Here is a 14,976-nt window from a genome sequence, read left to right as displayed (position 1 = left end):
ACACACACACACACACACACACACACACACACACACTGGATATACTATTCACACACACACACACACACACACACACACTGGATATACTATTCACACACACACACACACACACACACACACACACACACACACACACACACACACACACACACACACTGGATATACTATTCACACACACACACACACACACACACACACACACACACACACACACACACACACACACACACACACACACACACACACACACACACTGGATATACTATTCACACACACACACACACTGGATATACTATTCACACACACACACACACACACTGGATATACTATTCACACACACACACACACACACACACACACACACACACACACACACACACACACACACACACACACACACACACACACACACACACACACACACACACTGGATATACTATTCACACACACACACACACACACACACACACACACTGGATATACTATTCACACACACACACACACACACACACACACACACTGGATATACTATTCACACACACACACACACACACACACACACACACACACACACACACACACACTGGATATACTATTCACACACACACACACACACACACACACACACACACACACACACACAGGATATACTATTCACACACACACACACACACACACACACACACACACACACACACACACACACACACACACACACACACACTGGATATACTATACACACACACACACACACACTGGATATACTATACACACACACACACACACACACTGGATATACTATACACACACACACACACACACACTGGATATACTATTCACACACACACACACACACACACACACTGGATATACTATTCACACACACACACACACACACACACTGGATATACTATTCACACACACACACACACACACACACACACACACACACACACTGGATATACTATTCACACACACACACACACACACACACACACACACAGGATATACTATTCACACACACACACACACACACACACACACACACACACACACACACACACACACACACACACACTGGATATACTATTCACACACACACACACACACACACACACATTCACACACACACACACACTGGATATACTATTCACACACACACACACACACACACACACACACACACACACACACACACACACACACACACACACACACTGGATATACTATTCACACACACACACACACACACACACACACACACACACACACACACACACACACACACACACACACTGGATATACTATTCACACACACACACACACACACACACACACACACACACACACACTGGATATACTATTCACACACACACACACACACACACACACACACACACACACACACACACACACACTGGATATACTATTCACACACACACACACACACACACACACACACACACACACACACACACACACACTGGATATACTATTCACACACACACACACACACACACACACACACACACACACACACACACACACACACACACACACTGGATATACTATTCACACACACACACACACACACACACACACACACACACACACACACACACTGGATATACTATTCACACACACACACACACACACACACACACACACACACACACACACACTGGATATACTATTCACACACACACACACACACACACACTGGATATACTATTCACACACACACACACACACACACACACACACACACACACACACACACACACACACACACACACACACACTGGATATACTATTCACACACACACACACACACACACACACACACACACACACACACTGGATATACTATTCACACACACACACACACACACACACACACACACACACACACACACACACACACACACACACACACACACACACACACACACACACACACACACACACTGGATATACTATTCACACACACACACACACACACACACACACACACTGGATATACTATTCACACATACACACACACACTGGATATACTATTCACACACACACACACACACACACTGGATATACTATTCACACACACACACACACACACACACACACACTGGATATACTATTCACACACACACACACACACACACACACACACACACACACACACACACACACACACACACACACACTGGATATACTATTCACACACACACACACACACTGGATATACTATTCACACACACACACACACACACACACACACACACACACACACACACACACACACACACACACACACACACACACACACTGGATATACTATTCACACACACACACACACACACACACTGGATATACTATTCACACACACACACACACTGGATATACTATTCACACACACACACACACTGGATATACTATTCACACACACACACACACACACACACACACACACACACACACACACACACACACACACACACACACACACACACACTGGATATACTATTCACACACACACACACACACACACACACACACACACACTGGATATACTATTCACACACACACACACACACACACACACACACACACACACACACACACACACTGGATATACTATTCACACACACACACACACACACACACTGGATATACTATTCACACACACACACACACACACACACACACACACTGGATATACTATTCACACACACACACACACACACACACACACACACACACACACACACACTGGATATACTATTCACACACACACACACACACACACACACACTGGATATACTATTCACACACACACACACACACACTGGATATACTATTCACACACACACACACACACACTGGATATACTATTCACACACACACACACACACACACACACACACACACACACACACACACACTGGATATACTATTAACACACACACACACACACACACACACACACACACACACACACACACACACACACTGGATATACTATTCACACACACACACACACACACACACACACTGGATATACTATTCACACACACACACACACACACACACACACACTGGATATACTACACACACACACACACACACACACACACACACACACTGGATATACTATTCACACACACACACACACACACACACTGGATATACTATTCACACACACACACACACACACACACACACACACACATACACACACACACACACACACACACTGGATATACTATTCACACACACACACACACACACACACACACACACACACACACTGGATATACTATTCACACACACACACACACACACACACACACACACACACACACACACACACACACACACACACACACACACACACACACACTGGATATACTATTCACACACACACACACACACTGGATATACTATTCACACACACACACACACACTGGATATACTATTCACACACACACACACACACTGGATATACTATTCACACACACACACACACACTGGATATACTATTCACACACACACACACACACTGGATATACTATTCACACACACACACACACACTGGATATACTATTCACACACACACACACACACTGGATATACTATTCACACACACACACACACACACTGGATATACTATTCACACACACACACACACACACTGGATATACTATTCACACACACACACACACTGGATATACTATACACACACACACACACACTGGATATACTATTCACACACACACACACACACTGGATATACTATTCACACACACAATGGATATACTATTCACACACACACACACACACACACACACACTGGATATACTATACACACACACACACACACACTGGATATACTATACACACACACACACACACTGGATATACTATACACACACACACACACACTGGATATACTATACACACACACACACACACACACACACACACACACTGGATATACTATACACACACACACACACACTGGATATACTATACACACACACACACACACACACACTGGATATACTATACACACACACACACACACACACACTGGATATACTATACACACACACACACACACACTGGATATACTATACACACACACACACACACACACTGGATATACTATACACACACACACACACACACACTGGATATACTATACACACACACACACACACACTGGATATACTATACACACACACACACACACTGGATATACTATTCACACACACACACAGTCAATCAATCACACACACACACACACACACACACACTGTGCATGAATGCAGGCACACACACAGGACCAACTGAAAAAGTCCTCATACAGTTGATAATGTAATGTGAGGTCCTAACAAGTATACAATTATAGGGCTCCTAACAAGTATACATTTATAGGGCTCCTAACAAGTATACATTTATAGGGCTCCTAACAAGTATACAATTATAGGGCTCCTAACAAGTATACATTTATAGGGCTCCTAACAAGTATACAATTATAGGGCTCCTAACAAGTATACAATTATAGGGCTCCTAACAAGTATACAATTATAGGGCTCCTAACAAGTATACAATTATAGGGCTCCTAACAAGTATACAATTATAGGGCTCCTAACAAGTATACAATTATAGGGCTCCTAACAAGTATACAGTTAGGGCTCCTAACAAGTATACAGTTATAGGGCTCCTAACAAGTATACAATTATAGGGCTCCTAACAAGTATACAATTATAGGGCTTCTAACAAGTATACAATTATAGGGCTCCTAACAAGTATACATTTATAGGGCTCCTAACAAGTATACAATTATAGGGCTCCTAACAAGTATACATTTATAGGGCTCCTAACAAGTATACAATTATAGGGCTCCTAACAAGTATACAATTATAGGGCTCCTAACAAGTATACAATTATAGGGCTCCTAACAAGTATAGTAGTCATAAGTAAACCTGACCCCTGACCCCTCAGGTCTCCTGGAGACGGTCTCCTCTGTGCTGCTCCACCCCAGCATGGCGGCCCGCTTGGCTGCGGCCTGGTGTTTACGCTGCGTTGCCGTGGCGCTGCCCTATCAGCTGACTCCGTTGCTGGAGCGCTGTGCGGAGCGCATCAACAACCTGAAGAGCTCTCCAGAGGCCGTCAGCGGTTACAGCTTCGCCGTGGCTGCTCTGCTGGGCGGCGTGCACCAGTGTCCTCTGGGAGTACCACATTCCAAGGGGAAGGTATGTACCCGTTTTGTCTGACCCATTTCCCTCGGTCCAACCCTAAAGGCCCGATCCAATCTGTGATGCCGAGAACGCGGACGGAATCACGGAATCCAGACATTAAAACTCAATTCAACAATATAATAAGATGTACTGACCCGAGTAGGGAATCAACTAGATGATGTAGGGAATCAACTAGATGTATTGACCCTAGTAGGGAATCAACTAGATGTATTGACCCTAGTAGGGAATCGACTAGATGTATTGACCCTAGTAGGGAATCAACTAGATGATGTAGGGAATCAACTAGATGTATTGACCCTAGTAGGGAATCAACTAGATGTATTGACCCTAGTAGGGAATCGACTAGATGTATTGACCCTAGTAGGGAATCAACGAGATGTAGGGAATCAACTAGATGTATTGACCCTAGTAGGGAATCAACTAGATGTATTGACCCTAGTAGGGAATCAACTAGATGTATTGACCCTAGTGGGGAATCAACTAGATGTATTGACCTAGTAGGAATAGTAGGGAATCAACTAGATGTATTGACCCTAGTAGGGAATCAACTAGATGTATTGACCCTAGTAGGGAATCAACTAGATGTATTGACCCTAGTGGGGAATCAACTAGATGTATTGACCCTAGTAGGGAATCAACTAGATGTATTGACCCTAGTAGGGAATCAACTAGATGTATTGACCCTAGTAGGGAATCGACTAGATGTATTGACCCTAGTAGGGAATCAACGAGATGTAGGGAATCAACTAGATGTATTGACCCTAGTAGGGAATCAACTAGATGTATTGACCCTAGTAGGGAATCAACTAGATGTATTGACCCTAGTAGGGAGTCAACTAGATGTATTGACCCTAGTGGGGAATCAACTAGATGTATTGACCCTAGTGGGGAGTCAACTAGATGTATTGACCCTAGTGGGGAGTCAACTAGATGTATTGACCCTAGTGGGGAATCGACTAGATGTATTGACCCTAGTAGGGAATCAACTAGATGTATTGACCCTAGTAGGGAATCGACTAGATGTATTGACCCTAGTGGGGAATCAACTAGATGTATTGACCCTAGTGGGGAATCGACTAGATGTATTGACCCTAGTGGGGAATCAACTAGATGTATTGACCCTAGTGGGGAATCAACTAGATGTATTGACCCTAGTGGGGAATCGACTAGATGTATTGACCCTAGTGGGGAATCGACTAGATGTATTGACCTAGTGGGGAATCGACTAGATGTATTGACCCTAGTGGGGAATCGACTAGATGTATTGACCCTAGTAGGGAATCAACTAGATGTATTGACCCTAGTGGGGAATCGACTAGATGTATTGACCCTAGTGGGGAATCAAATAAATATATATATTCTAATCTCTCTCTGTTCTAGCTGATGTTATATACTCTAATCTCTCTCTATTCTAGCTGGTGGTATATGCTCTAATCTCTCTCTGTTCCCTCTGGTGGTATATACTCTAATCTCCCTGTTCTAGCTGGTGGTATATACTCTAATCTCTCTCTGTTCTCTCTGGTGGTATGTACTCTAATTTCTGTCTGTTCTAGCTGGTGTTATATACTCTAATCTCTCTCTGTTCTAGCTGGTGTTATATACTCTGTTCTCTCTGGTGTTATATACTCTAATCTCTCTCTGTTCTAGCTGGTGTTATATACTCTAATCTCTGTCTGTTCTAGCTGGTGTTATATACTCTAATCTCTCTCTATTCTAGCTGGTGGTATATACTCTAATCTCTCTGTTCTAGCTGGTGGTATATACTCTAATCTCTCTGTTCTCTCTGGTGTTATGTACTCTACTCTCTCTCTGTTCTAGCTGGTGTTATATACTCTAATCTCTCTGTTCTAGCTGGTGTTATATACTCTAATCTCTCTGTTCTCTCTGGTGTTATATATTCTAATCTCTGTCTGTTCTCTCTGGTGTTATATACTCTAATCTCTCTGTTCTAGCTGGTGTTATATACTCTAATCTCTCTCTGTTCTAGCTGGTGTTATATACTCTAATCTCTCTGTTCTAGCTGGTGTTATATACTCTAATCTCTCTCTGTTCCCTCTGGTGGTATATACTCTAATCTCTGTCTGTTCTAGCTGGTGGTATATACTCTAATCTCTCTCTGTTCTAGCTGGTGGTATATACTCTAATCTCTCTCTGTTCTAGCTGGTGGTATATACTCTAATCTCTCTATTCTAGCTGGTGGTATATACTCTAATCTCTCTGTTCTAGCTGGTGGTATATACTCTAATCTCTGTCTGTTCTAGCTGGTGGTATGTACTCTAATCTCCCTGTTAAAAGCTGGTGGTATATACTCTAATCTCTCTCTATTCTAGCTGGTGGTATATACTCTATCTCTCTGTTCTAGCTGGTGGTATATACTCTAATCTCTGTCTGTTCTAGCTGGTGGTATATACTCTAATCTCTCTGTTCTAGCTGGTGGTATATACTCTAATCTCTGTCTGTTCTAGCTGGTGGTATATACTCTAATCTCTCTCTGTTCTAGCTGGTGGTATATACTCTAATCTCTCTCTGTTCTAGCTGGTGGTATATACTCTAATCTCTGTCTGTTCTAGCTGGTGGTATATACTCTAATCTCTGTCTGTTCTAGCTGGTGGTATATACTCTAATCTCTCTCTGTTCTAGCTGGTGGTATATACTCTAATCTCTGTCTGTTCTAGCTGGTGGTATATACTCTAATCTCTCTGTTCTAGCTGGTGGTATATACTCTAATCTCTCTCTGTTTCTCTGGTGGTATATACTCTAATCTCTCTCTGTTCTAGCTGGTGTTATATACTCTAATCTCTCTCTATTCTAGCTGGTGGTATATGCTCTAATCTCTGTCTGTTCTAGCTGGTGGTATATACTCTAATCTCTCTGTTCTAGCTGGTGGTATATACTCTAATCTCTGTCTGTTCTAGCTGGTGGTATATGCTCTAATCTCTGTCTGTTCTAGCTGGTGGTATACTCTAATCTCTCTCTGTTCTAGCTGGTGGTGAGCATAGCTGAGGACTTGCTCCGTACAGCAGCCCAGAACAGCCGTCTTTCTCTGCAGAGAACCCAGGCTGGATGGCTGCTGCTGGGGGCACTAATGTCTCTGGGTGAGTTAGTTCCCTACCCCTAACACCAAACCCCTAGCCCCTAACCCCTAGCCCCTAACCCCTAGCCCCTAACACCTGGCCCCTAACATCTAACACCAAATCCTTAACCCTAAACCACTAACACCAAGCCCCTAACCCCTAACACCAAGCCCTAGCCGAACACCAAACCCCTAGCCGAACACCAAACCCCTAGCCGAACACCAAACCCCTAGCCGAACACCTAACCCCTAACCCCTAACCCCTAACACCAAACCCCCTAACACCAAACCCCTAACACCAAAGCCCTAACCCCTAGCACAACTGACCCAGGCTGAGGCCCGATGCTGGCCCCAGTTGGCCCACTGTTCTGTCAGTCTCCTTAACATTTAGCTGGGTTTTTCAGCTGCTCTTCCATATGTTCTGTGTCGTTCTTCAGCTAAAGCAGTCCAGAGTGTTTTTATCTTTCTTCACATTGACAGGGTGTAATGGTCCAACACGACAACCTGTTTGGTCTCCAGTCCTAACACTTGTTATTTGTGAACCTGACGCTGTGTCCAGGCCCGTCCCTGGTCCGCTATCACCTTCCCAAGATGCTGCTGCTGTGGAGGAACGTGTTCCCCCGTTCCCAGAAAGAGATGGAGGCAGAGAAGGCTAGAGGAGACAGCTTCACCTGGCAGGTTACGCTGGAGGGACGTGCTGGGGCTCTCTGTGGTAGGGAGACGCCTGCATGCTCTTCACTACAGTAATGTGTGGCTGGTCATTCTGGATCCCAAGGAGTTTTGCTTTATCTGAAATGTCCCCCTCCTCTCCTCCCTCTTCCTCTCCCCCCTCTCTCTCTCCTCCTCTCCTCCCTTTCATTCTCCTCTCTCTCTCTCTCCTCCCTCTACCTCTCCTCCCTCTCTCTCCACCCCTTCTCCCTCTCTCTCTCCTCCTCTCCTCCCTTTCATTCTCCTCTCCTCTCTCTCTCTCTCCTCCCTCTCTCCACCCCTCCCTCTCTCCTCCTCAAGCCATGCGTAGCTTTGTGGCCCATTGTCCTGAGCTGCTGACAGAGGATGTGATCCGCAGGCTGATGACACCTATCGAGTGCGCCATGACCATGATGTCACAGTGAGTATGATTGATTTGACTGACTGACCTGGGGGCGGGGGGGTCCCTCCACTTCCGACCGGTTGTCGTTGTTTATGATGATTTTGTTGTTGTTTATTATGTTGTTGTTTATTATGGTGTTGTTGTTTATTATGGTGTTGTTGTTTATTATGGTGTTGTTGTTTATTATGGTGTTGTTGTTATGGTGTTGTTGTTATGGTGTTGTTGTTTATTATGTTGTTGTTGTTTATTATGTTGTTGTTTATTATGTTGTTGCTGTTTATTATGTTGTTGCTGTTTATTATGTTGTTGTTGTTGTTTATTATGTTGTTGTTGTTTATTATGTTGTTGTTGTTGTTTATTATGTTTTTGTTGTTGTTTATTATGTTGTTGTTGTTGTTGTTTATTATGTTGTTGCTGTTTATTATGGTGTTTATTATGTTGTTGTTTATCCTCAGTGTCCCGTCAGTCATCAAGGTGCATGGCACCCATCTGAAAGCCAGTGCAGCTATGGTGAGGCTGAGACTCTATGACATCTTGGCGCTGCTTCCCCCGAAGACATACGAAGGTACCGACCGGAGGAAATATTACCAGACTTTTTAATTAGGCTTCGATCCAACAGCTGGTGTTGAGGTGTTAGTCCTATAGGGCTGGTTTACCGCACCCTGATTTAAGACAGAGCATATGTTCAGTCTGTGTCCGTTTAGTTGTCCCTAACCTTTCCATCTCCCCTCTGTAGGTAGTTTCAATGCCCTGCTGAGAGAGCTGGTGGCCGAGTTCACTCTGACTGATAACTCTGCCAACACCACCACCTCGTTGCTACGCTCCCTCTGTCACTATGACGACAGTGTTCTGATGGGGTCCTGGCTACAGGAGACTGACCACAAGTCTATCGAGGACCAGGTAACTGACCTACTGTAAAGGTTAGAGGTTACGGTAAAGCGAAGTGCCCATCTCCAAACGGACGGAACATGACACAATATTCATATAGAAATACATTGTGTAGAACCTCGTGGTTTTCTGTCAGCTAGGATCGTGTCCGATCTGTTTTATTCTATTTCTATCTGCAATTTTAAGGATGTTTCACATCACTGAATACACCCCCTGCTTTTGTTAATTGTGTGTGTGTGTGTGTGTGTGTGTGTGTGTGTGTGTGTGTGTGTGTGTGTGTGTGTGTGTGTGTGTGTGTAGCTCCAGCCCAACAGTGCGTCAGGCAGTGGCGCTCTAGAACACGACCCCTCCTCCATCTACCTGAGGGTACCGATGGGCGAGGCCATGCCTGGGCCCCTCCCCCTTGGCGTTTCTGTCATCGACGCCTCCGTCGCTCTGTTCGGAGTGGTGTTCCCTCATGTCTCCTTTAAACACAGGTGAGACTACCTGTCAGTCCTAACTCTGACCCCTGACCCCTAACACAGGTCAGAGACTACCTGTCAGTCCTAACTCTGACCCCTGACCCCTAACACAGGTCAGAGACTACCTGTCAGTCCTAACTCTGACCCCTAACACAGGTCAGAGACTACCTGTCAGTCCTAACTCTGACCCCTGACCCCTAACACAGGTCAGAGACCTGGTCCCTGGTCAACTGACATTTGACATTCCTAGAATAATCTAATATTGTTTGTCTCGGTCTTCAGAGTGGTTCAGGCCTTCAGTAGTTGAATCAGCTATGCTGCTTCTAGATGGAGTCAAACAGGGGGACTGGCCAGGGGGGTACTTCAGGAGAGGTTTGGGACTGGCCAGGGGGTACTTCAGGAGAGGTTTGGGACTGGCCGGGGGGTACTTCAGGAGAGGTTTGGGACAGGAGAGGTTTGGGACTGGCCGGGGGGTACTTCAGGAGAGGTTTGGGACTGGCCAGGGGGTACTTCAGGAGAGGTTTGGGACTGGCCAGGGGGGGGGTACTTCAGGGGTACTTCAGGAGGTTTGGGACTGGCCGGGGGTACTTCAGGAGAGGTTTGGGACTGGCCGGGGGGTACTTCAGGAGAGGTTTGGGACTGGCCGGGGGGTACTTCAGGAGAGGTTTGGGACTGGCCGGGGGGTACTTCAGGAGAGGTTTGGGACTGGCCAGGGGGTACTTCAGGAGAGGTTTGGGACTGGCCAGGGGGTACTTCAGGAGAGGTTTGGGACTGGCCAGGGGGTATTTCAGGAGAGGTTTGGGACTGGCCAGGAGAGGTTTGGGACTGGGGGGTACTTCAGGAGAGGTTTGGGACTGGCCAGGGGGTACTTCAGGAGAGGTTTGGGACTGGCCGGGGGGTACTTCAGGAGAGGTTTGGGACTGGCCAGGGGGTACTTCAGGAGAGGTTTGGGACTGGTCAGGGGGTACTTCAGGAGAGGTTTGGGAAACTACAAACAGGGGGACTGGCCAGGGGGGTACTTCAGGAGAGGTTTGGGACTGGCCGGGGGGGTACTTCAGGAGAGGTTTGGGACTGGCCGGGGGGTACTTCAGGAGAGGTTTGGGACTGGCCGGGGGGTACTTCAGGAGAGGTTTGGGACTGGCCGGGGGTACTTCAGGAGAGGTTTGGGACTGGCCAGGGGGTACTTCAGGAGAGGTTTGGGACTGGCCGGGGGGTACTTCAGGAGAGGTTTGGGACTGGCCGGGGGGTACTTCAGGAGAGGTTTGGGACTGGCCGGGGGGGTACTTCAGGAGAGGTTTGGGACTGGCCGGGGGGGTACTTCAGGAGAGGTTTGGGACTGGCCGGGGGGGTACTTCAGGAGAGGTTTGGGAAACAGTTTTTATTAATCTCTCACATTTGTCTGTTCTAGGCTGCAGATGCTGGACCACTTTGCAGAGTGTATTAAACAGGCCAAGGGGGTCAGACAGCAGGCTGTCCAGCTCAACATCTTCACCGCTGTCCTGAGCGCCCTCAAGGTGAGGCCTTTAACCTCTTGATTCGAGCCATCCCGGATCCGGGATCGTGAATACAGCCTCAAGCTCATTACCATAACGCAACGTTAACTATTCATGAAAATCGCAAATGAAATTAAATAAATATGCTAGCTCTCAAGCTTAGCCTTTTGTTAACAACACTGTCATATCAGATGTTCAATATATGATTTTCAACCATAGCAAAGCAAGCATTTGTGTAACAGTATTGATAGCTAGCGTAGTATTTAGCGTTAGCATTCAGCGGGCAACATTTTCACAAAAACAAGAAAAGCATTAAAATAAAATCATTTACCTTTGAAGAACTTCGGATGTTTTCAATGAGGAGACTCTCAGTTAGATAGCAAATGTTCAGTTTTTCCTGAAAGATTCTTTGTGTATCGCTCCGTTTTGTTCGTCATGTTTGGCTACCAAAAAAAAAACAAATTCAGTCATCAAAACGCCAAACTTTTTTCCAAATTAACTCCATAATATCGACTGAAACATGGTAAACGTTGTTTAGAATCAATCCTCAAGGTGTTTTTCACATATCTCTTCGATGATGTCGTTGTGGAAGTCTCCTCTCTCCTCTGAATCACATGGATGAATGCGTGCAGCTGGAGATTACGCAGACGGACACCTGGTAAATGTAGTCTCTTATGGCCAATCTTCCAATGATATGCCTACAAACACGTCACAATGCTGCAGACACCTTGGGGAAACGGCAGAACGTGTAGGCTGGTTCAGGGCGCATTCACAGCCATATAAGGAGACAATGGAAAACAGCGCCTCAAATTTTGCTCATTTCCTGTTTGAAGTTTCATCTTGGTTTCGCCTGTAGCATCAGTTCTGTGGCACTCACAGATAATATCTTTGCAGTTTTGGAAACGTCAGAGTGTTTTCTTTCCAAAGCTGTCAATTATATGCATAGTCGAGCCTCTTTTCGTGACAAAATATCTTGTTTAAAACGGGAACGTTTTTTTCATCCAAAAATGAAATACTGCCCCTAGTGTTCCAAGAGGTTAACTCCTGTTAAAGTTGCACAGGGAAATCTAAACACAATGGGCGAAACACAAAACCTTTCCAGTAGTGACAGCTTACTCTCTGTTCCTGGAGGGAGACCCTCCTGGAGGGGTTTACTCTCTGTTCCTGGAGGGAGACCCTCCTGGAGGGTTTTACTCTCTGTTCTTGGAGGGAGACCCTCCAGGAGGGTTTTACTCTCTGTTCCTGGAGGGAGACCCTCCTGGAGGGTTTTACTCCCTGTTCCTGGAGAGAAACCCTCCTGTAGGTTTTAACTCCAACCCTGTTCCTGGAGAGAGACCCTCCTGTAGGTTTTAACACCAACCCTGTTCCTGGAGAGATACCGTCCAGGAGGGGCCCTGCAATGTATCCTGTTCTCTCTTCCCCAATGAACCAGCCAATCTTCTCTCCTCCCTGTAGGGTCTGGCAGAGAACAAGTCAACCCTGGGTCCTGAAGAGGTTCGTAAATCTGCCCTGGCGCTGGTGATGGGCGCTCTGGACAACCCAAACCCCATCCTGCGCTGTGCTGCTGGGGAGGCCTTGGGAAGGATGGCTCAGGTGGTGGGAGAGGCCACCTTCATTGCCCGCATGGCACAGTACAGCTTTGACAAGTACGACCCGTCTGTTGTTACTCGTATCTATCTAGCTTCATGTGTCACAGGGCTTTCCTCTCGGAGATCGCTCTCTCTCTTGACCTGCTTGACCTGCTTGACCTGCTTGACCTCGTGTTATTTTCTCTTAACCCCTGTATTTAACATATTAACGTCCCCCCTCCCCTCCCCTCCCATCCCCTCTCCTCCCATCCCCTCTCCTCCCATCCCCTCTCCTCTCTTCCCCTCTCCTCTCTTCCCCTCTCCTCTCTTCCCCTCTCCTCTCTTCCCCTCTCCTCTCTTCCCCTCTCCTCTCTTCCCCTCCTTCCCCTCTCTCCCCTCCCCTTCCCCCCTTCCCCTCCTCTCCCCTCCCCTCTCTTCCCCTCCCCTCTCTTCTCCTCTCTTTCCCCTCTCCTCTCTTCGCCTCTCTTCCCCTCTCCTCTCTTCCCCTCTCCTCTCTTCCTCCTCTCCTCTCTTCCCCTCCCCTCTCTTCCCATCCTCTCTTCCCCCTCCTCTCTTCCCCTCTCCTCTCGTCCCCTCTCCTCTCTCTCCTCTCGTCCCCTCTCTCTCGTCCCCTCTCCTCCCCTCTCCTCTCGTCCCCTCTCCTCTCGTCCCCTCTCCTCCCCTCTCCTCTCCTCCCCTCTCTTCGTCCCCCTCCTCTCTTCCCCCTCCTCTTCCCTCTCCTCTCTTCCCTCTTCCCCTTCCCCCTCCTCTCTTCCCCTCCTCTCTTCCCCTCTCCTCTTCGCCTCCCCTTTCCTCTCTTCCCCTCTCCTCTCATCCCCTCCCCTCCTTCCCCTCTCCTCTCTTCCCCTCCCTCCTTCCCCTCTCTCCTCTCTTCCCCCTCCTCTCTTCGCCTCTCCTCTCTTCGCCTCTCCTCTCTTCCCCTCTCCTCTCTTCCCCTCTCCTCTCTTCCCCTTTCCTCTCTTCCCCTCTCCTCTCTTCGCCTCTCCTCTCTTCGCCTCTCCTCTCTTCGCCTCTCCTCTCTTCGCCTCTCCCTTCCTCTCTTCCCCTCTCCTCTCTTCGCCTCCCCTTTCCTCTCTTCCCCTCTCCTCTCTTCGCCTCTCCTCTCTTCCCCCCTCCAG

General features: G+C 46.8%; 1 protein-coding gene across 1 annotated transcript in view; it reads left to right on the top strand.

Annotated features, from left to right (window-relative positions):
- Positions 1 to 14,976, top strand: part of heatr5b (HEAT repeat containing 5B) — a 151,887-nt gene that overhangs the window by 58,503 nt on the left and 78,408 nt on the right. The window contains exons 11-19 of the mRNA XM_052496616.1: positions 5,008 to 5,258; positions 8,248 to 8,359; positions 8,897 to 9,049; positions 9,346 to 9,445; positions 9,883 to 9,992; positions 10,164 to 10,327; positions 10,616 to 10,791; positions 12,185 to 12,290; positions 13,725 to 13,915. Of these exons, the coding sequence (XP_052352576.1) occupies positions 5,008 to 5,258; positions 8,248 to 8,359; positions 8,897 to 9,049; positions 9,346 to 9,445; positions 9,883 to 9,992; positions 10,164 to 10,327; positions 10,616 to 10,791; positions 12,185 to 12,290; positions 13,725 to 13,915 (1,363 nt within the window). The remainder of the gene's footprint in view (positions 1 to 5,007; positions 5,259 to 8,247; positions 8,360 to 8,896; positions 9,050 to 9,345; positions 9,446 to 9,882; positions 9,993 to 10,163; positions 10,328 to 10,615; positions 10,792 to 12,184; positions 12,291 to 13,724; positions 13,916 to 14,976) is intronic.

Source organism: Oncorhynchus keta, chromosome 3, assembly GCF_023373465.1.
Source record: "Oncorhynchus keta strain PuntledgeMale-10-30-2019 chromosome 3, Oket_V2, whole genome shotgun sequence".
NCBI lineage: Eukaryota > Metazoa > Chordata > Actinopteri > Salmoniformes > Salmonidae > Oncorhynchus > Oncorhynchus keta.
This window is presented reverse-complemented; position numbering and strand designations above follow the sequence as displayed.